The sequence below is a fragment of the Dicentrarchus labrax genome, unplaced genomic scaffold, assembly GCF_905237075.1.
Source record: "Dicentrarchus labrax unplaced genomic scaffold, dlabrax2021, whole genome shotgun sequence".
Lineage (NCBI taxonomy): Eukaryota > Metazoa > Chordata > Actinopteri > Moronidae > Dicentrarchus > Dicentrarchus labrax.
Genome location: NW_026136721.1, coordinates 27,907,961 through 27,930,055, shown reverse-complemented (window position 1 = coordinate 27,930,055; position 22,095 = coordinate 27,907,961). Strand labels below are relative to the sequence as shown.

At 39.5% G+C, this 22,095-nt stretch overlaps 2 protein-coding genes across 4 annotated transcripts in view; one reads left to right on the top strand and one right to left on the bottom strand.

Annotated features, from left to right (window-relative positions):
- The window catches only part of nr3c2 (nuclear receptor subfamily 3, group C, member 2), a 74,547-nt gene extending 58,620 nt beyond the window's left edge, over positions 1–15,927 (top strand). Inside the window, exons 7-9 of the mRNA XM_051386052.1 lie at positions 3,661–3,791; positions 11,184–11,341; positions 12,110–15,927. Coding sequence (XP_051242012.1) covers positions 3,661–3,791; positions 11,184–11,341; positions 12,110–12,265 — 445 coding nt within the window. The 3' untranslated portion in view covers positions 12,266–15,927. The remainder of the gene's footprint in view (positions 1–3,660; positions 3,792–11,183; positions 11,342–12,109) is intronic.
- A 3,626-nt stretch (positions 15,928–19,553) lies between these two features.
- arhgap10 (Rho GTPase activating protein 10) overlaps positions 19,554–22,095 on the bottom strand; it is a 48,388-nt gene continuing 45,846 nt past the window's right edge. For all 3 annotated transcript variants that reach the window (XM_051386048.1, XM_051386047.1, XM_051386049.1), the window contains one exon: positions 19,554–21,082. In XM_051386048.1, coding sequence (XP_051242008.1) covers positions 20,994–21,082 — 89 coding nt within the window. In that variant the 3' untranslated portion in view covers positions 19,554–20,993. The remainder of the gene's footprint in view (positions 21,083–22,095) is intronic.

Below are 22,095 nucleotides of genomic sequence, written 5' to 3'. Positions count from 1 at the left end.
AGATACAAATTTATGCATAAGCATAGATTTTGCTTGTGGAATTTGGAGTGTAAGGAGTGTGTGTTCCTGCTGTACTATTTGAGTCTGTCATTAACATAAAGAAGACTTTTCAAAGGGGCTGAAAAAGCTTTTGTGGTAGTGACGTTGCTTTCTGGACATCATGGTGTAAAAGGTCGTAATCTCTCACCTGATTTCTGGTAGCTCACCAGGAAATACTTTTGTACTTTTTGATGGTTCCTTAATTGCGTCAAGCCCAGGCGATCAAAGCCTGGCAAGGGCAGTAAATGGCTCACTTGATCTGTGTTAATATGTTTGAACAGGAGAGCAAGTGGAGAGGAAGTCTATGTGGGCTATTTTCTCTTTGGAGCTGCGGTGCATGTCCGCTGATGAATTGAATATTATAGAATGAATCCGAAATGAGAATGGCATCCTCTGTAGGCAACCTTATGTAGAGGAGCAGGTTCAATCAGGGGCAGGTTTAAAAGCTCCGACTAATAGCTTGTGTAAGTCAATGTCAGTGGGTCAGTCTGTCCCAAATAAATACATAAATAAACAAACAAATGCGCAGATGCCATTGTGCAACACAATTTCAGACCCTGTGAGCCTGTGTTGTTATCACTTTGAGCTTAGTACAGTTGGTAAAGCCACACAGGTTTGACACACCAGAGATCCTCTGATCCTTTAATCAATTTAGTGCCAAGTGGCTTACAGTTTATTAAGAATTGTTTGCTTCCTTCTGTCAAATGACAACAGCTTTTGGGGAAAATTTTATTTTGTAATAGAGACTTGGTGGTTTGTGTCGTTTGGAAAGTTCAGTATTGGAATATCTATAATAATAAGAGTATGTATTCTTTGTAGACAAATGGAGAAAAAAAAATGTTACTGTACAATATGCTGCTGTTTCTGCATGCAGTGCATTTACAGCAGGCCTGTCCCATTGACAGATGGGCTTGGTATTCAGCTTGACAGAGCAGATGAGATGTAGACCGGCTGGAGATAGTGGTGGCCTGGATTTTGGTCACATGCTTGCCGCTCTGTCAGGGCAGCCTGGATGTCACTGCCAGCCCCACTCTGACGTTTTTGGCCTGTTATCAGGTTGAGGTGTGTCCCTTGCTTGTTGTTTAGTTCATTGACAATTCTGTCAAAAATTAGGACAAAATTGGTTCATAATTTTGCACTCAGTCTTTGAGGGGTTGGACAGTGTACACTTGTTTCCATAGCTACTTAGTGCTTATTGACCCAGGGCATTAAGTCATTTATTGAATAGACTGTCCACTCACTCAGCTTCCATGCAGAGTGGAATCTGTCACTGATTGAGAGTAAATACTGCAAAGACAGATGTACATTTTATATTAAAGACAGAGTAAGCCTGCATAATCTGTCATTTAGTCGCTGATGTGTGGTAAATGCTAGCAACAATAAAACAAAGCTATTTCCCTAAAAGTTCTTGGCATTCACTCATGATTTATCATGTACACACTGGACAGGGAAAATGCATCTACTATTTGTAAAGGTAGAAATCAAATGCAACATATATTTAAGCAACCCTCCAAAAACAATGACAGTCATAGAGAAACATATATATACATATATATATACATAAGATTTTATATTTTTTGGTTTCAAGAAAGCACCCCCTGTCTGTGCCAGTCAGAACTGTTGGTTTTCTGTCCATTTTTTTTTCATACAGTATAGCCAATCAGATCCTTTCATTTTAATTGATATTTTAAACTTTACAGTCACAGACAGCAGTATGCAACTGCTCTGGCTGACAATAACCACCAGTGAATAGTGCACTTTTAAGGTCAGTTTGCAGGCTAGGTAGCTAATTAGCTAGTCAACTGTAGCATATTGAATAGCATACATTTAACCTTCAAATGTCAATGTCAGTCAGTTTACATGCTTTATGTTCCAGTCCTAATTCGTCAATATCACTGCCAACAAAACACTGTCTGTCCTTGTAAACTGCAGTTACCGGTGCAAGATGATTTACTTTCATTTACTTGTCACCCTTCCTCTGCCAACTCGGCTGTCAATCAAACACACACACTGGCCCGCCCATTCAGAGTCCTGAAGTCTAAAGGAGCATCTCTGATCACTCTCACTATTAAAAAGAATGTACATTTTGACCCAATATTTGACAGTTAAAGGGAATGACTAATTGTAACTTCAGTTTGTTTGAACATACTTTTCTGAACAAACAGATTTTGTTGGCTTCTTCCAGCCAAAGGTGAATCTGAACTTTTCCTTTCTCCCCAGTTCTGTGCTCCTTCCTGAATCTTTTACCATAGAAACGGAAAAAGAGACTGGGAGAAGAGACAGAAAAAGGAACAGAGTGAGAGCAAGACAGAGAGATATAAAGAGATGAGAAAGACAGAGAAAGAAGGAGGGAAGGAGAGACATTACTGCCAATTTTTTCTTTCCTCCCCAAAACCAGCAGCTCATTTTGGGCAGTGATTCAGCAAAATTGATTTCAGGAAGAGAGTGTGAGAGTGGAGAGAGAGAGATAGAGAGAGAGAGAGAGAGAGAGAGAGAGAGAGAGAGAGAGGGAGAGAGAGAGAGAGAGAGAGAGAGAGAGAGAGAGGAAACGTGTGGAGACTTTAGAAACTTCAGCCCAAAGTTGTATCAAATGATGTTGTGCTGCACTTTGTGAAACTGCTCACATACACAGTGCTGCTCAGCAGGGAAACAGGTCTGCGACGTTGTCACAGTTTATCAGTTATTTAGGCCGACAGACACAGCTGTACAGTAAATATTATAAGTGTTATGCTGTCTTATGCTTTAATGGGAACATTATGCTCTCGTTTTCCAATCGTCTGCTCCTGGTCCCCTTTACAAAATGTTTAGTCTAGTTGTTATCAGAGAGAAGTTTCCACCCTCACTGCCTATGTGATGATACAGATTAACTGTATTGGGGGTAAAATTCCAACCTCTTTCAAGTGAAGCCACACCACTTGCATTTAATTACTGGAGTCTCAATGTGACGGTGATTTATAGCAAAGAGAGGTGGCATCTAAAGCCAGAGATTTCCCTGAATCTGTGGCATCTGCAGAGCACATTTCTGATTGGCTCATGCTGTATCCCTTCTAATGTTTCTTTCCTGTTTTTGTGAACCCTGTGATGTAACCGAGATTATTTTGCTGATAAAATGTGTGTGAAAGAGAATGGGAGTGAGACAGTTTTATGCACGACAAGCCTAGCGTGCACACTTGATGTGTTTTACTTGACGTCGATTTATGTGTATATGTATATGTTTGGGTGTGCGTCATTTCTGTCAGCATATATTGGAAATGACATGTTTCTATGGTGACTGGGGTTGGATAGGGGGGTCTTCCATAGTCTGCCATAGCCTTTTCTAAATCTGTGGCAGACTCCGAAAGACAAAAGTGGTGCATATGTGCTGTGGTACTGTACGCAGCGCTCTGCAATCTGGGGGGAGTTGGTATTCTGCTCTTAGCCCAGACTAGCAGGATCCTCCTCTGCACTGTGGAAATATTGTTTCACTGAGCTGAACTAGTGTGGTAGGAATGGAGTTACTGTAGGGAGTGAATGAGTAAGTCAAACTGTGACACAACATCAGAATGAGTAGCTAAACAAATGAGTAAATGAGTGACTAACTAGCATAATCTAAAAAGTTCTCACTCTCTTTTCTTTCTTCAGGGACCGCATGCAGCAGTCAGCCATGTATGACCTTTGTCTGGGCATGAGGCAGGTGAGCCAGGAGTTTGTACGACTGCAGCTAACCTACGACGAGTTCCTCTCCATGAAGGTCCTTCTGCTTCTCAGCACAGGTAGGCAGTGAGCTCCAGGCCTGCAAGAGCTCTCCTTGATTCTTTATACATCCACCTGCACACGCTGCTTTTTTCTTTTGCACTACCTGCATGTTGTCCCAAACCTCCCCTCTGAAAATCATTTATCAAAAAAAAGAATTGTGCAGATCAGTCGCAAGTAAGAATTAATTGATATTTCAGGCATAACTCAAACTGGCTAAATTTCAATCAATAACATTAATGCTGTAATTGTAAAATTACTTGAATTTCGTGGCTAGAAGGCATATAGAACGGACACTGCTAATAGAGGTCGATGCAGTTTAGACCACCTTTGTGTGAGATAACACTCCCTGTGTCACAGTCAAAGCTGACCATGCAGACATCTGTTTCTTCCCAATGTTGAGAGGTGACTGTCCTTTCTTCAGATGCTGCATTCAAATTCAAATGGGATGATTCAATGTTGGTTGATCAAATGAGATCATGATGGCCAGTCCGTTAGCATAATTTCTCTGACACATTCTTATAATTATCTCTGAACAAATCTTGCTCTATGACAGGGAGCTTTTTCTAGTTGAAAGTACCTAACCCATCATGAGAACTCATTGCAAATAAAGATATAGTCTGCTGTGATGCTCTGGCATTAAGCCATCCATCAAGTATTCATGGACCCAGTTTCTACCATTTTAATGGGACTCAAACTTGTGCATTGTGACTGTGTTGCTTATGCTGCACCCTGACTCAGCTTCACAGTTGGAAGCAGAACTCATCATAATCAACAGTGCTGATGTTTTAAGTCCGCTGTTAAGCTTTGGTTTACTGTGAAGAGGAGAGGTGTGTTTGTCTGCTCTTACACCTCATACAGGCAATGGTGTGATGCCTTGCGTGTTCCCAAATTAACACTTGTTCCTCACAATTGTATTGTGTTATCTGCTGTACATGGCTTGGGCCATAACACTCCACATTCCTCAACCAAAAGACTGCTTCTCACACAGGAAATGTATTGATAAGGTGTCTTGTGTTCTGTTAAATCCACCACACACCTTTGAGACACTGTTGGCAAAGCTCAAACCCGCCTTCCTGGCACCGAAAATCATGCCTTTTTAAGGTCTGTTAGATTATCATTCATGGTAATCTGTTAACAAGAATAACAAGTGTGGAAATAGAGTTGATGTTGCATGCACCTGTTTGTGTATCAACGTGCAATTATATATATGCAAATTTAGAGGTGAGTAAGGTCTTTTTCGTTCTCTTAGTGACTCTGAGTACTCTTTCTGAAGGCTACTCCTTTTTTATATTTAATTGCCTGTGGATAAATAAAATATGTCTATCACTTGCTAAAGAAGGTCTCACCGTGTTGCCACTCAGTGCCAAACTGCGCCTACAGGCACTGCAGCCTCACAGAGAGGATGGGTTGGACCAAGTTGCTCAGTTGGAAGCTGAAAGTAGTTTTTTCACCACCTCAACAACCAGTGAGCTGCTGCTGTCAGTTCAATAGTAACAGTTAAAGATTCCATGATGGCAGCTGTGTCATAACTTCACCGTCCACACCCACTGACCAGTGGGACACGTTGAGACCTGCTGTAGTCTTTTATTTATGCAGACGTCCTCGTGGGGACCTCATATGTGTGTTTTTTTTTGTGTCAATAGATGTTCGATAGTTACAGAGAGAGTGAGGATAAAGGGGAGTGAGGGAGAGTTATGGCGAGCTATTTGAAGAGTCTGCATGCTGGCCAGACTTCAAACTCTTTGAACCTCAGCATCAGTGCCAATCAGTAGAAATATTCATTGGCAGAGTATTTATTTTTCAGTTACCGAGGCCTCTGAAAGTAGTGCGTGAATGCTGGACTCGGATGGGTAAAACACAACCTTGGTAAACTTTATTTCATCCTAGCATCACAAGTTTTACATTTACATTTTGGCCAATGAACTGACACCATTATCCAAAGTAAATTATAACGAGTGCAACCATAGAAGAGCCTATAGTTGTGTGTCATTAGCATTAATTAAAAGGTCAAAACTGCTCAGCCAATGTAGCTGATGTTTCAGTGGCTTTGAATTAATCATGTATGATTGATGATCAATCAAATGAATTCAACAATTTTGACAGAAAACTGCAATTTAGCTCCTGTTTGAGGATTATCAAAATACTTTTACTATCAAGGTTCAAGCCCTATACGTTTTTGTAAAAAGGTCCACTGGTTTGCTATCTTAGCCTTCTTTTATTATTTAAAATTATTTAAAAAAAATTGATCAGACTTCGAAAGCAGTCTTATAGTTTCTAAGCCAAAATATGAAAATGTTTCAAAACTGCAAAACTGCAGTCTGACTTTGCTGGAATGCAGTTTGTAAACTCAAACTTGATCTGATCTTTGCTTTTTATGCTGTACTTACAGTAGTAGATACTGCATATAGAAAAGGAAAAAAAGCATAATGTCAGTAGACTGTTAAACACACAATACCAATGGTGTGAGGTTGGTTTGACTTCCTAGTACAGTGACATATGGAAGAGGTGGTGCGGTTATCCCTGATATAAACTCAGTGTTGTTGAGTCATCTGGAAGCAGGGGGGCTCCGGCTGGACTTCAGCTATTAGATGTTGGGAGAGATGAGGAAGAGAGAGAATACAGAGAGGGTGAGAAACCAAGAGGGAAAAGGGAGATTTAAAGAGTAAAATCATACAAATGTTGACAGTGAGAGCTTGTGTTGGTGAGAAAGAGACAGGTGCATAGCTATAGGGAGAAAGAAAGAGAAGACAAAGGGGGTGGAGGGGTTGGCAGAGCCGGTCCTTCTGTTGCTGTGGCCTCCCTCTCCTCTCCTCGCTGGTCCTCTGGAGGTTTTCCAGAGAGTCCTGCTGTACTTAATAAAGGCCAGTCAAGCACCAGGCATTGCTCCAAGACCCGCTATTTTTCTTCACTTCCTTCAAACCGGGGCTGGAATTTTGAAGGAGAGGGTGCGGATAAAAGTATAGCTGGAGTTGAAACAGGGAATTTAAGGTGCTTCAATCTGCTCCGGTTATTGGATATAGTCAAAATATTGCGGTAAGATGTGAGGGAAGGGGAAGAAAATAATCATCCGGTGCTTTCGTCTCTGCTGTGCAGCAGAGAGATTCCTGTACCTAGTCAATCCAAAGCGCACACGATGGAGCAACTGTATTGAGCGGATGTTCTGCAAATATTTTAGCAAAAGCTCTTTTGAATATAGTTTTTTTTTTAAAAGCAGTCCATCTCTGGATTTTCAGAGGCACTGCAGGAATCTCTTTTAGTTACAGTTATTCAGAGGTAATGCTAGGGCCTCGTGGAAGGAGTAGCGGCAGAAATGTTTACAGAGGAGTTGTCAGAACTTGTCAGCTGAGCAAGTACTACGGAGTCACTGAGTGTGTGTGTGCCTTCGGGCTGGTTTTAAAAAAATTTGTGTGTGTTACAGAGAGAGAGGGCAAACGAGTGAAAGGGAGAGAGGGAAGGAGGGATAAAGAGAAAAGAGAGAAGGGTTGTTATTCCTCTCTGACCTTGGCTAAGGTTTCATTGAGCCTGCGGTGTCTCATGACCCTGTTTGGATTTTGCACAGGAGCAGCGGCCTGCCCAAACCAGTTACACTCTCCACCTCCACACAGACGTAGATAGCATTGCTAGATTATCTCATTTGTTTGTTCTGTCACCAACTGTATTCTCTCTTTTTTTTCTTCTCCGAATTGGTTGCTCAGCCTCATTCCAGGTGGGGCAAGTGTACAGTATGTTTACCGGGGCGATGGGTGCAATTTGTGTGACACATTTCCCTGTGATCATTTTCATTCCAATCAGTGTTTAGTGTTTTTGGGTCATGTTTAAATTAACGTCAACCAACACCCTAAAGCTTCACGAAGTTGTTACTGTAGTCATGATCAGGGCTAGTTGTAGAATTCCCTAATGAATAGTATCAGGTATTAAATCTAAACTGAGAGTCACACTGTCAGTTAGGTATGTACCCGCAACCCAGAGCAGGAAGCTGCATGTCCTTGAACTACACACGTGCTAATGGCATCTCCTAGCTGCATGAGTTATGTTAGCCTCTTTATTTCTTTTTACATGCTTTAGAAAAAGAGCTTTGGTACACTTAACAATGCAGCTGCTCTCCCAATAAGAAATATGGCCTAGTTGAAAAGGCTCTGTACCTGCAGTGAAAATCCGTTTGACACCAATTATGGTGATATAAATGCCCTATTTTGGGGCCGGTCATGGTAACGCCCCTAAATACCAGGTCAGTTTCTAATCAGGGTGTATGTGGGTCAGTGGGAGAAAAACAAAAGGTCCAAACGCAGCCCTGGGTTTTAGCACATTCTCATCATGTCAGCCACAGAATAAAGCACACAAATCCCAGCCTCTGCACAAGGGTCCAATCTGTTTTCATATCTGTTCTCCTCCAGGCTCATGTATGTCGTGCTTGAAGGTGATTGTGCATCAAAGTACGATGAAGAGAATTACATAGACAGGGAGAGAAAGGAGAAAAGAAAGAAGGATGAGAGGAAGGCGGCATACATTCCCAGAGTTATTGACCTTCAGTGATCTGTTCTCAAAAAGATGCAATCCTAAATGACAAGAAGTAGACTTTTGCTTGTGGCTGTTGGTTCTCAAAAAGGACCCAGAAAGGGGTCCTGTCAGTTGCTGGTTTTTGTTAAGAGTTGCTACAAGTGGTTAAGGTTTAAGAAGCATTCTGACTACTCAAAAGTACTGAAAAATGGGAGGCCATTTGAGTCATTATAGTTCAAAATTTCACATTTGGCTGTGAAAGATATTTTTGTAAGGTTTCAAAAACACTATAAAAATTTAGAGACATTAATAACTCTTCTTGGCATGTTTAGCTAAGCTGTAAATGCAGAGACGTCTCGTTACTGTGCCCTTGGTGAGGACCATTAGTTCATGTGATTGGGAACTTGTTTGACTTCACTGATGAAACATGAATGACAGATTTATTTTAATTTTTTTAAATGAATGGGATATCATGTTCTTTACACATACGTGTAGAGCTCAGTCTTGGATGTTCAACATTAGAGATGCAATAAATAGTCAATCAGTAAATCAACAGAAAATCAACCTAACAAACATTACCTTGTTCCAGCTTCTCAAATGTGAATATTTGTTGTTGTCTTTATATCATGCAAGTGTAAACTGCAACTGTAAACTGAATATCTTTAATCTATCCTTAATGAAAATAATCATATGTTGTTGCTAACCCTATTCTACACAATAATAGTAATAACTTTTAGTTATTATTGAACCCCTATCCATTTTTTACCTGGATAATTATTAACACTGCAGTTGGAAGTGGATAAAAACTTATATCATGTCATACATAGTAATATACCAGAAATGAATATGTTTTTGGTTAATCTAGCAAAATAAATACCTGACAAATAAAAGTACAGCACTTCATAATCCCGTTGCTATAAAGCAGTCCTGCTCAAACTCAAATTGGGTCATGGTAGGTATATCATCAAATCTTAGTCTTGGCTGAAGGACAACTCAAGGCGTTCCCTCAGACTGATTTGAGGTGCAGTCTTTGAGAGGCGAGGTGTTTCTTAATCTGGTAGCCATCAGCTGAATGTCATTTAAGAGCTTTGGCAGACTTCCATTTCTGTGACTTTGTTCTCCTGCACAGTGAGTGAGAAAGATATCTGTAGACATTTCGATGCATCCTCATGGTGCAGTTACTGTATCTCATTCCTCACATCTGTCCGAATCTCTCCCATTACACTTCCTTTTTATTTTAAGTGCATTGATGCTACCATCCAAGTCATTATAATGTGAATGGACGTCGCCGTTATTTAACAGCTCTGATCATTGAACAAACTGCTTGATGGATGGGGTTTGGTTGACACAATAGCTAAGCTCTTTAATAGAAATGAGCACAGTTGTTTCCTTTTTGTTGTCACTGTTGCCGAGATAACATTTAACCAATGCCTTCCAGTGTGTCAGTCATCTTTCGTGAATCAGTGGCTACACATAAAAACTCATTACCTCTTGCAATGGTGAAAGTGGTTGTAATGAGTTGCTAAACAGGCTTAGGTTGTCAACACAGGAAAAAAGTTTAAAAAAGGCTTCTGTGTGGGAGTGTGAACATAATTTACTGAGCACCTCTAATTACCCTTTTACACAGTTACACATTTCTACATTAAAGGAACATACCAGTGGTTGTGCATGGCTTAGCCCATTAACTGCAAATGGTGTGTAATGTGCATTTGACAACCATTTTCTGGAGTGTACCATAAATACATAAGTACATTCTAGGTGGCTGCTGGTTTTCACTCAGTATGGTAGAAAAATCAACTCAGAGACTTGGAACTTGCTTCAGATAGATAACCATCACAGTGAGCGTTCAGTAACATGTTTTTGTTTTTTGTCAAAGTCATTATTTGTTATTGACATTTCACTGCATTTTTTACAAAACAATGACAATGTTTCAATTACTTTTTTTCTTTATTTCACATTCAGAGAAACTGACATCTGAAAATTACTTGTTGGCTGCAGAACAGTGACTCTTTTATTAAATATATTTGAAAATCAGGTTTTTCAAAATCAGTTTGTCTAATTAAAATCATGATCTACTTTTCAAGAGGAACCTGAGACCAAGGAAAAATATTACTTTAAAAAGAGCTACTGAAATAAAATTATTGCCCTTTTGAGTTCACCTACAGCTTTGTATTTGTAGTCCGAGTTTGATATTCTGACAACAGCAGCTACTAAATTAAATGCTATTTGGATCAGATGAATTTTACGGAATTCAACACCAAGTCAGAGATTGTTCCTTCTTTTAACTGCATTAACAAACAACAATATTCATACATAATCTAAAAAGAACGGCCAACTAGGAGCAGGCAATATAGATAAGATCCTTTCTCACAGTATATTTAATTTCAAATTCTGATAATGATAGTAGTAGATAAGTATATTAGGATATAAAGTATTTATGGACACATGTCACACACGTCTTTTGGCTAATCCAGTGAATTACATACTTGACAAATTAATATAAAAATCCAATATTGCCAAGAATATTCCTGCTCATTAATTTACAACATTGTCCAAAATGGCTTGGTATGACCAGAGATATTAAAGTGATAACGATCTTGTGATAAACTCCATTACAAAATCATCAGGCATCTATAAATATTGATCAGTCAATCTAAAATCTAATCTAATCTAAAAAGAAAAAAAAGAGGTATGCAAAACATGCACACCTGTATAGTCCTTTTAATATAGCACATAAAGAGACACTTTGCTTATAATTAACAAGTTTTGAGTCATTTCTAATAAATCTGCCCAGTAACCATACCAGTCTCATATCAGGTGAACATTACTTTTTGGGTCAGTAACATTTAAACGTGTATTGTTGTTCACTCATTAAATCCAGTTGATAACAGAAGAATTTGTCTCTTTCCCAGTTCCCAAAGAGGGTCTGAAGAACCAGGCAGCGTTCGAGGAGATGAGGGTTAATTACATCAAGGAGCTCCGGCGTTCAGTGGGAAAAGCAACCAACAATTCTGGCCAAACCTGGCAGCGCTTCTTCCAGCTCACCAAGCTGCTGGACGCCATGCATGATGTAAGTACCCTCTTCCTGTCATGCGAGTCGCCTACAGTAGAGCACAGGCTTCCCTTGGCAGCCTCTCGGTATGCCATGCCTTCACACACAGAGCGAGGTGTTCATTGGCACTTTGGGTCTCTAATATCACAGGACATGTTTTGAGTAAAATGGCAGCATAGTGGATTTGGATAATGCATTTACTTAGCGGTTCAATGGTGCTGTGGCTTGGAATAAGGATTACTGCATCCCAGTCTCTCCCTGAGGGGGAGGTTATTTTGGAAGAGGCGTTGACCAGCCTGTATTGGTGAATGGAACAGAAGGGGATCAATGTCAGCTCTGGATCAGAGTACACAGTCGTCACTGTAGCAAATGTGCTAAATCACTGTTCTTCTTTTATGCACGGGTCAAACGGTATGTGGCATAACGACAGTGTAGGCAAAGCCCCAAGAGGTGAGAGTCAGCAAGCGAGAGGTCACTGAGATAAATGGCAAGAATTCAATGACTCTAATGACTGAGTGAATGGGGTTAGTGCTGAACGGATGACCCTTCTTTAAAGGAGGGTCGTTCAGAAAAAAATCAGTGGTGCCCCCAAGTGGTGAGCGAAAAATAATTGAAAGGGGGTCAGTGCCCCAACAGAATGTTAGTACAGTCATATGAATATACAGTAACTCAGTGAGTTAAATTCTCAATTTTTGACATATAAATAACATCCTAATAAAATAAGCAGCAATAAAAAGCTATGACTACAATATGTGTCTCATTAAATTGTGTGCTTGTGTTGTCCAGCTGGTGGGGAACCTGTTGGACTTCTGCTTCTACACCTTTCGTGAGTCCCAGGCCCTGAAGGTGGAGTTCCCCGAAATGTTGGTGGAGATCATCAGTGACCAGATACCAAAGGTGGAGTCAGGCCTCACTCACACAATCTACTTCCACAAGAAGTGACTTGCTTAACAGTTGGGACAGAAGCAGCATTAAGAACTGGAAGAGAGGAGGAAGAAGTTCAAGAACAGAGAAGAAAATGTGCAAGGAAGGCCTGGCCAGTTGGCCTGCACCCTGTCGCCCAGTATGCCAGCGTCCTCCTCTTGGATGGGAAAGTTAAGTGGCGTGGTGACAGAAGTAAAAAAAAGGGGATAATGATTTGACCCTGCAGTCACCGCGAGCGGGTCAGAGCTGTGAATAGTTTGTCGAGTCGAGTACGACACGGCGAGAAGGACTTGTGACAAATGTGACAAAGCATCCCGAAGTTCCCCCCCTGCCCCCCTCCCTGCCCCAAAGACAGTAACAGTATTTTCTATGGAGATAAAGCCATACATTTCTTAGGATGCGCTAGATACATTCACTGCGCACGCAGACACACACACACACACACACACACACACACACACACACACACACACACACACACACACACACTCACACACACACTCACACACTCACACACACAAATACACACACACACACACACACACACACACACACATATGTAGAGGGAAATTGATACACATGCTGTCCACATGCCTTCACACAAACGCACAGATGCACTCCACATGCACTAAAATCAGATTACAAATCTAGAGAAAACGTTTTTGCAAATATTAAATGTGGCTTATGCAGTCTTTCAAAATAATAGCACTACGGAAAAAAATATGCCAATACTTAGATTTTGCTTTGCAGTGTAGCAACATACTGCAAGACTACAGGGCAACGGAAGTTTTGAGGAGGCACAGAAATTCTGGACTGTAAGGCGAAAGGTCTATTTGAATATATTCCAAGGGCTATACAAGCGTTATCATAAGCTGGATAATTACATTAAATCTAACAAGTCCAAGTTTGAATCTCAATCAGTGTCATAACAGCCATCATTAACATTCACATACTGAGTTTTTTAATTAAAATATGTAGTAAAACAATCAAAACTAATATGCAAAAGTCCAAAGCTAAAGCCGTTTTGAAAAAAAAATGTCTCTCTTGTGTAAAGAAAGCTTGCACGTGAAGCTCCCATGTCATAAAGTCACTATTTTAGGCATTGTGGTGTAGAATTAAGACAATATTGATGAGCGATTTTACCTTTGTGCAAAAGTGGTCAGGAGTGCTGCAGGATGGAAAACATGCATTTACGGAGACAATTTCAGTAGAGTCCGCTGGTAATGGATTTGACTGAGGTGCATCCATAGTAATTGTGTTTTGTGTTATCTCCAGAGCAGCTGTCCAAATGTCTGTTTTTACTCACAATGAAGCAAAACCAGCCCTTTGTGAACCAACACTTATCTACTCTTCCCAGAAATAATAAAAAGCATTTTATAAAAGTGTGTTGCAAAGGTTTAGTTTTTGACAAGCCAGTCATTTTACATTAAGGTGCTTCATTTCTACAAAGCCAGGCAAAACATAACATGTACAGTAACTCGTAGGCAGTCCATACACAATACACTGTATGGACACACAGTTTAAACACACATACTCTGTAAAGTTGATATAATCCAAAATGGAGCATTACTCTGCAGTGCTTTCAGCAAATGGCTAATGTATCAAAACCAGGCAAATGTGTACAGGTATTAACAACTTCTTAAACACATTCTATTCAGCTGTTGTACAGATGATGTTTTGAGGTACATGTTGATGAATGCTTGATGAAGAACTGTTGGTATGATCACCTTTCCTAATTTAGATTATTTCCTTTATCTTATCTTTGGGCCAAGTACTACTATTTTAGGTATGGCAGGCCCAGTCATCTGGACCATTAACTTGTCTCACACCCCACTGGTTTCTGGGTGGTTGTGGAACACTACTATGATGCTACTGAAAAGCGATAGAGCCACTGGGGAAGAAAAACAGTGGGGGCGTGTGATTATTATTATTTTTTTGTGCCCTGTGTGTATGTATTTACATGTGTGAATGGAGCAAGTGTGGCTTAAGTTTGTGTTTGTGTGTTTGTGTGTGTGTGTGTGTGTGTGTGTGTGTGTGTGTGTGTTTGTGTTTTTTTTTCTGGCAAGCATGTGCATAGTTGATCTGCTCTTTCAGCGTGGGTATTATGCATTTATGTTATAGGATTAGCCGTATCCTATTTCCACATTTAGATTTGCACGGAGGAGATACAATGTGAAATGAGGCATTAGAGCAGCTAGCAGGAATTGTCTGTTTTGATAAGCAACTGTGATCATGCGGGAAAAGACTTTCTGCATGGTCACCCAGCCTAAAGTTAGACGACATGACATCATTAGCACAGCAGGGTGGTCGTGTACTGTATTTGTGGCCACAGCTCTTGTAGTGATGGCACTGTGCTGCATTATGAGGTCTCTTCTGTGGTGGTAATTGTGTAAAGATTGGTGTACAAAGAGATGGAGGTAGCGTGATCACAACTGTCACAAGGGACTGTACAAAAATTATTTGAGGTGTTCATAAAAGGGTGGTGGTGTTTTAAATTTTTTGTTCAAGGGTAGTTAAATTTTTTTGGGGGGGGGGAGCAGGGGAGGGTGTTTCAACTTTTTCTCATACCAGAATTATATTTTTTTTATGTATTCTGGGGTGAAAATATTATGGCGCTCAAGTCTATCAGCACCAACAGAGATGGCGCCTGGGCCTAGTCCACTCTTTCAGTGGCTTTTATAGACCTAGTTGTTTAGCCGCTGTTTATTCAAAAGTAGACACTGGCTGTATTTTCACTATTTTGTTATTTTTTTCGTAAATAAGTGATTTTGAGATAATATTACTTAAATAATTTAAAGGGTATTGCTCTTTTATAAAAAGAAATAAATGAAATTTTTGTACAGTCCCTTGTCAGAAAGGCCTCATTTTACAATCCGTCTTTTTTGTGCATTATTGTGTTCAAGTTGTGAAAGACCCTTAAGCTAATCTCTCACTGTTTCTTTATTTTGCCCCTTTTTTGTCCTTTTTAAGGAATAAAAAACTGTCTAAAGGTTCATAGGATGAATGGGAAAGTATTTTTGAGAGAATTATATTTTGCTGGAAAACAATATTTAAGTACTTTGTCTAAAAATGATATCCTTTTTGTAAAATGAAATGTTAATGCATGCTTTTTGATGAGATGTTTACATTGTATTTAAAAAAGGGAAACTTGTGCCTTTTTATCTCACCTGATTTACAATTTTACAGTATATATTGTAAATAATACAGCAAGTCCTTATGTTGAGTATAGTATAAAACATTTCTACTTTAACCATCTTGTTGGAATATTGGAAAAATATGTGTTTCCCACTCGCCATGTTCTGTGTGTTGGATCACAGAGAAGAATTTACAGTAAAGGTTGGTGCCAGAAAGGGCCAAATAGAGAAATGAATGTATCATACATTGTGAGAGACTTATGGAACTTACTACCTGAATGTTAGAGAGAGTACATTTATTATCTTCTTATTAAGTAAAGTTATTTGATTTTGCATCTTTTCTTTTTTTTCTTTTTTTTTTTTTACTTTTTGCATCATTGTTCAAGTGGCTCAGACAAAAAATAATAATAATCAAAAAGTATTTCTTATTTTGTAACAAGATGTATCAAGTGATGGATCCTTGAGTTGTTGCTGTTGATATGATTTCCTAACCCATGGAGGTATTGTTGATGAGCACCACAATAAAATCAAGAAATCACAAACTAATGAAGCTGGGATACGTGAAAGAAAGTTCTTGACTTTAAAATAGAAACTTTGTTCACACACAACATTAAATTAAATGATGGACGTAGACACTGTAGACCTGAAGTTTATCCAATTCAAATTGGACTGTTTTTGACCAGTTAATAACTAAATATTGCTAAAATAAGTTTTAATTATAAAAGAAACAAAATATGTCCCAAAGAATGATAATGTTAAAATAGTAAAATCTATTCACAGTAGACTCCTGGAAATGATGCCAATGTTATCAAGCCCCCGGACGACCCTCCCGTACTCCACAAATATAGGCTTTGGCTGCTGGCTTGATTGGATTTTATTAATTAATTAATGTTTTAAGGAATAGTTCAACCTTACAGGGAATACACTTTGCTTCCTTGTTGAGAGTTAGATGAGAAGATTGATGTCACTCTCACATCTATATGTTAACTATGGAGTTACTGTCAGGAGACTGTTGGCTGAGCTTAGCATGGTAAGGTAAGGTTAAAAACAATCTACCCCAGATCTTGCTAGCCGTTTCTCCCACTTTCCAGTCTTAATGCTAAGCTAAGCTAACTGTTCCCTGGCTGCGGGTTCATATTTCTCATACAGGCATGAGAGTGGTATCAATCTTCTAACCTTTTCGGCAAGAAAGTGTTTCTCAAATTGTCAAAATATGCCCTTAAACAACAAAATGAATCAACTGTTTATTTATTGATCATCAGTCACCACCTACTGCAAACAAGAAAATAAAAGGCCTTTCCCCGACTGGAGGGAGAAACATCTTAAAAGCTGCCTCCTGCTAAATTAACTCCTTTTAGGCATGGATGATTCAGAATGTGTTCAACTGCTGTTTCACAGGACACTTACTATCGCGTCACTGTATGTCGAGGCACGTCATTGCCATTTTCTGTACACAATGATGAATCGGGTGTAGAGAGACTAAGCCATATCTCCACGGCCATGGCAGTGCATTTCTTATGAATATATAAATATATACAAATGCTTTTTTTCCAATTCCAAAAATGACTTTTTACTCAGATGCTTTGTACAATATTTCTCAGCAACTATCCAACAATCATACAGTAGACATCCTTCAACATAAACCAATAAAACATCTTTGAAACCAGTTACTACTGTATATCTTGATGCAGATATTGCCATACTTGTGTTTGCAAAACTATTGCAAGATTCTAATAAAACTGTTAAACTGATAATTTGATGTGATTTAAGTTTTCTGTTTGTGTATGTCTGTGTGTGTGCGCGTGGTGAAAATTCCACCATATGACAGAAGCTAGGAAACGTGCCCTAAAAAATGTGCTGTTTGATGTGGATGAATTCGAAACAGCTGCATTTGGTGGCTGGGGAGGATAATGAGCCAAAAAACACAGAGTTAGCATGGAAAAACAGAAATGATGTGGAGCAGCAGCAGGTACAGCAGTCACAGGGAGAGGAGATGAAGAGAACAAAGACAAACGGAAAGGGAAGAGAGTAAAAATGACAGAGATAAAGCATGCAAGGATGAGACTTTTACAGTAAAACGGCGCCTGTGGAGAAAAATCACCATTAACCTTGTTAAAAGCTGATCTGAAAACACGCCTGCTTTGCCAGACTGTAGAGCAGACAGTATTACTTTTTTTGCTCATTTTTTTTTCTCTCTCCGAATCCACAGCCCTTTCCAAATCTCCCCCAGATTTCCAATTGCTTTCACTTGTAGTCGTGCCAGATAAACAGAATCTATTGGATCAGGCTGATTTCACGGCTGCGCCCGCGCACATGGCGGCTTCTGTGGCCCACTCTCTCTCCCCCCCCACACACACACACACTCTCTCTCCTTTATGTTTGAAATTCACTTTTCTCCAAATTCCCACTCAGTTTTCACCCCCAATAATACATCAAGTCTTATTATGATTATATATTTCAGAAGCTTTGTACTCTGAAGGAACCAGACGAAGACACGGGAACGTATTAAGTTAGTGTTACATCCAGACATGTACGCTTGGGACATTCAGGCACATTTGTGGCACTTAGTTGTGTCATTCTCTCATAGTTAGAGGTAAACTGCTGTAGGCTTTGATCTAAGCTGAGTCACCGTGTGGGACTATGTTATGGGGCTGAAGGACACTGCGTCATGGGAGGCAGAGGACATCTGGCACACTGCCAGGAATCTGGGAAATGAGAAATGAAAACGTCCATCTGGATTTTTACTCGAACACACTTACATCTAGTCCAAATGGACACGGTCACACTGATGTATACATCATCCCAGACTGATAGACGGTGATGCATAATGCATGCAGAGACACAGAAATCACCACGGTAACACAACTTCAATCTCAAGTGATATGAAGGCAGCTCACAGGTCTCAAATATGAATCTGACCTGCCCAGATTTTACCACTGTTGTTCATTCTGTCATATTCCCAAGTTTAGGAGAAAAGATTAAGTGATTTAATTAAAAAATAACTATCGGAGCACCAGAAGAGAAGTGGAGCGCTGACTGAGGAGCAGAAGAGGAAATGGAAAAAGGAGGAAGGCAAGGAGGAGAGCGACAGCAAGAGGAGTTTTAAATACTCCTGAGACACAGACAGGTAGGCAGAAGAAAAAAGGGAAAAGGAAGGCAGATAGAGCAACATGGCACGCTTTCTGACAGACAGTCCAAAGCAGAGTGAGAGGCAGGCAGGGTGGATGTCTCTATGATTCAGCAGTATTCTGGCAGAGGGAAGATGATGATGAAGGGCCCAGGCGGTGGGTGGTGGTGGTGGTGATAGTGGGGGAATATTTTGCCTATCTCATTAGCTCTGCCTCATTTCATTATGTAATCATGGCGTCTGCACTTGCTTCAGGGAGCCGGTGGACATATGTGTCGCACTGAAACCACAGCTCCAACCTCTGGTATTTTCAAAGTGGACAAAGTGTGCGTGTTTACACTTCTAAATAGTGCATCAGCCCACTTACTGGAGGTCTTAGTGTGGTGGTGGACTGATGGTAATTATGTAACTGAAGCCAAAGCACAAGGTCTGGAGGCCATTTGGTGTGTTAATTACACAGATGTAGTCTAAGAATTAACATGCGTGAACCTCTGATGTTAATGGATCAGGGAGGTGGAGGTGGATTAGTGTGTTTGCCTCTGTGAAAGATTACATCTATTTTTAATTCCCTTTTGGAAAGTTATTTTGGAAGTAGCTTTTAGTCAGATGGACCAGTGCAGGTCAATATAAAGAGGAAGGGTTATATTACACTACATGGACTCACTGTAACAGTACTGGCTGCAGAATGAATCCTCATTTCAATAGTCACTTTATTCTTAGACTCTGTGGGAAATGGGGGGCCTTCTCAGTGACACAATAGATGAGTCATGAAAAAATTAGACACAGCGCTAGATTTCACATTGGTAAAACTAGACACATTTCCCCAAACATAATTTTAAAGTACAGACACTTATTATCAAGAAAATGTGGCCGTAAAAGTACTTTCCTTCATTGTCCTGTGTCTTATTTTGGAAAACAAATGCAATCTGAAGATAATGTTTGGAGAAAACATTTTTTTCATGCTAATAAGTTGTAAGACTTCAATCTGTTAAATTTTAAATGTTCATTTGTCACATTTATTTTATGGCAAGAATACATAATACAGTAAAGAACAGACAAAACTTTATTTGTTTAACATTGATCAACAGAATACCCAAAGGTATAAAAAGAAGTCAAGGCCCTTTACAAACATCATAAATCAGTGTCTTAAATTATTGCAAACACAGTCTGCTGAACCAAAGCTCTCCGAGAAATTAAAGTGTCTTATTGAACAGCGGAGGGATGAATTGTAATGGGACATGTGTACATGCTAGACCAAATGAAAACTGTCCATCACTTAACGGAGACGTGTAAAACATACTTGGTAGTCATAACTCTACATACACTGAACAGATGTAAAACTTTGAAATACTGCATTTTGTGTTCTAACTGATAATAAAACTTTCTGATTGTGATTTCTGATCACTTATTCCTCTGAAGTTGAAGATAAAATAACGATAAACTAAAATTACAACTTTGTGGGAGTGTATCATTTCTCTGCTCAGAGGAAACTGAGCAACGTTTAAAATAAGCTTTAAAAACAAACAAAAACAGATCCTTTGACAAGAAAAACACTTGGTTTAAATCATTACCTCTGCTGACTCTCTGATGCTAGTGTTTAACACAAGAGGTCCATTAGGCATCAAAGAGGCGTTTTACTGTGTTTCTGTAAAGGAGTGCACCAAGAACAAAACAGTACAGAGTGTGTTTAAAATTCAAAAGTCATGCAATCAATGTGCCAATTAAATTAAATACAATTACAATAGTGATGTGCCTCATTTTGACTGTCCAAATATTCTTAAAATGACAGAAGAATACAACATTTTAAAAGCTAAAGCAGTAACACTCCAATTCGTTTTCATATAAACCTGTACATACATTTACACTGGGTGTAACGCTGATAGTTGAGGCACGGTAGGTACAGTATCTCTAATCTTTTAAAAGCTGAAAACAAACATTGTTAAGAGGGTCTAAAGCTACTGAATTTGGTGCAAAATATCTTAAAAAACTGATTACAGTGATTTGAATTCTGACATTCCTTGATCCTTACAGTTTCTGAGGATCATTCTTTGACTTTGGGTGCTCATGGATACCATGTATAACTAGGGGAGAGAGGGAGGCCTTTAACAGAGAGGCACTCATTCTCTGGTGCTGCTAACAAAGTTACCTGAATGTTTAGAGGCTACAGCATCTTTGTATACAGCATAATATTTTAAGTGCAAACCCATTTTGCTATTACAACGATGAAATTGATGTAGTAAAGTAAATTCAAACAAAGAAACATGCTTGCACATGCATCACAAAAGTCTACTTGCCAGCCAAAAATGCATATACTTGTGTATCAAGAATAGTCCAACAGTAATAATATATTGTCACTTGCTTGAGAGTATTCAGGGACTTGGATAAACAAGGCTCTACTGTGAATGTCAGAGTTGAGGCACATGCATTCTCCGCAGATTTTTCCAGGTGGATGTAATAACTTGTCCATAAATATTTCCATTTGAGGCTACAACATCTCCACGTAGTTTTCAGGGATGAGGCCCCTCTTTCCCTCCAGCTCGCCCTCCAGCCAGCCTGGCTCTCTCGACTGGGTCACTGCAGGAGAGGACACAGCGTCAATGGGGGGGACAACACCACAGGGAGGGTGAGGGTGGGGGACAGACAGAGGACACAGAGTCCTCCAGTGAGTATACAGTATGTGTCAGAGTGAGCAGAGCGCAGGTCTGAAGAGGATACAGTAATGATGCGGTTGCACTAAACTCCACTTCGACTCATTTTATCTTTACTGTACATCTCAAGTCGGTTTTTGGATCCAATTTTTCTAGAATTTCAGCAGCAAAACGGTGCTCTCACAAACCATTTAGTGTGACAGATGTGTCAGAGCTCTGTGGCATGCCTTCTCAAAATCCTCCCAAGATTCTTTATTTGTCTCCAAAGTGAGCCAATTTAAAATTTTGAGTGCATTTGTGAGTCAACAATTGCATGGATAAATTGTCGGTGAGAACTTCTAAGGCCAAAGTCAAGATATAAACTAATTCAATACTTCATACTTAATTCCTTTTCTCTTGTAACATGTCTCAGCCTGCCTCAGGGCACAAAGAAATGTGTTTACGAGTCCACTCTTATCTGTCTATTGAACAAGGACAAGAAACATAAAAGCCCAATCTTTCATACAGGTATAGACAAAAGAGTTGACATGCCACCAAAATTCAAAGCACATGATTTGAACCAGCTTTTTATTTCTAAATTGACTGACAGATTTTCTAATATAAGGGCTACCAAAAGAATACAACCCCATTCTGCATGACTAATGTTTTCTCAGGTTGTTAAAGGTGTTTTATATCTGTTTGTCCCAATTAGAATAAATTTAAATACACTAGAATAAGACTTGTCTTTTCAATTTTGATCAAGTAAGAAACAAAGACCCCCAACTTTATATGCACATGCGCATAGTACAATAATAAACTTTCATTCCCCTACTGCTATGGGGTTATTTTAACAGACATTTTTAGGAACAACCAATTACAAATTTCACCTTTAAAAAAATAAATAAGCAAGATAGTTTCAGTTTTAAGGGTGAGGAGGCATCAACATACTGTAATCTTTCT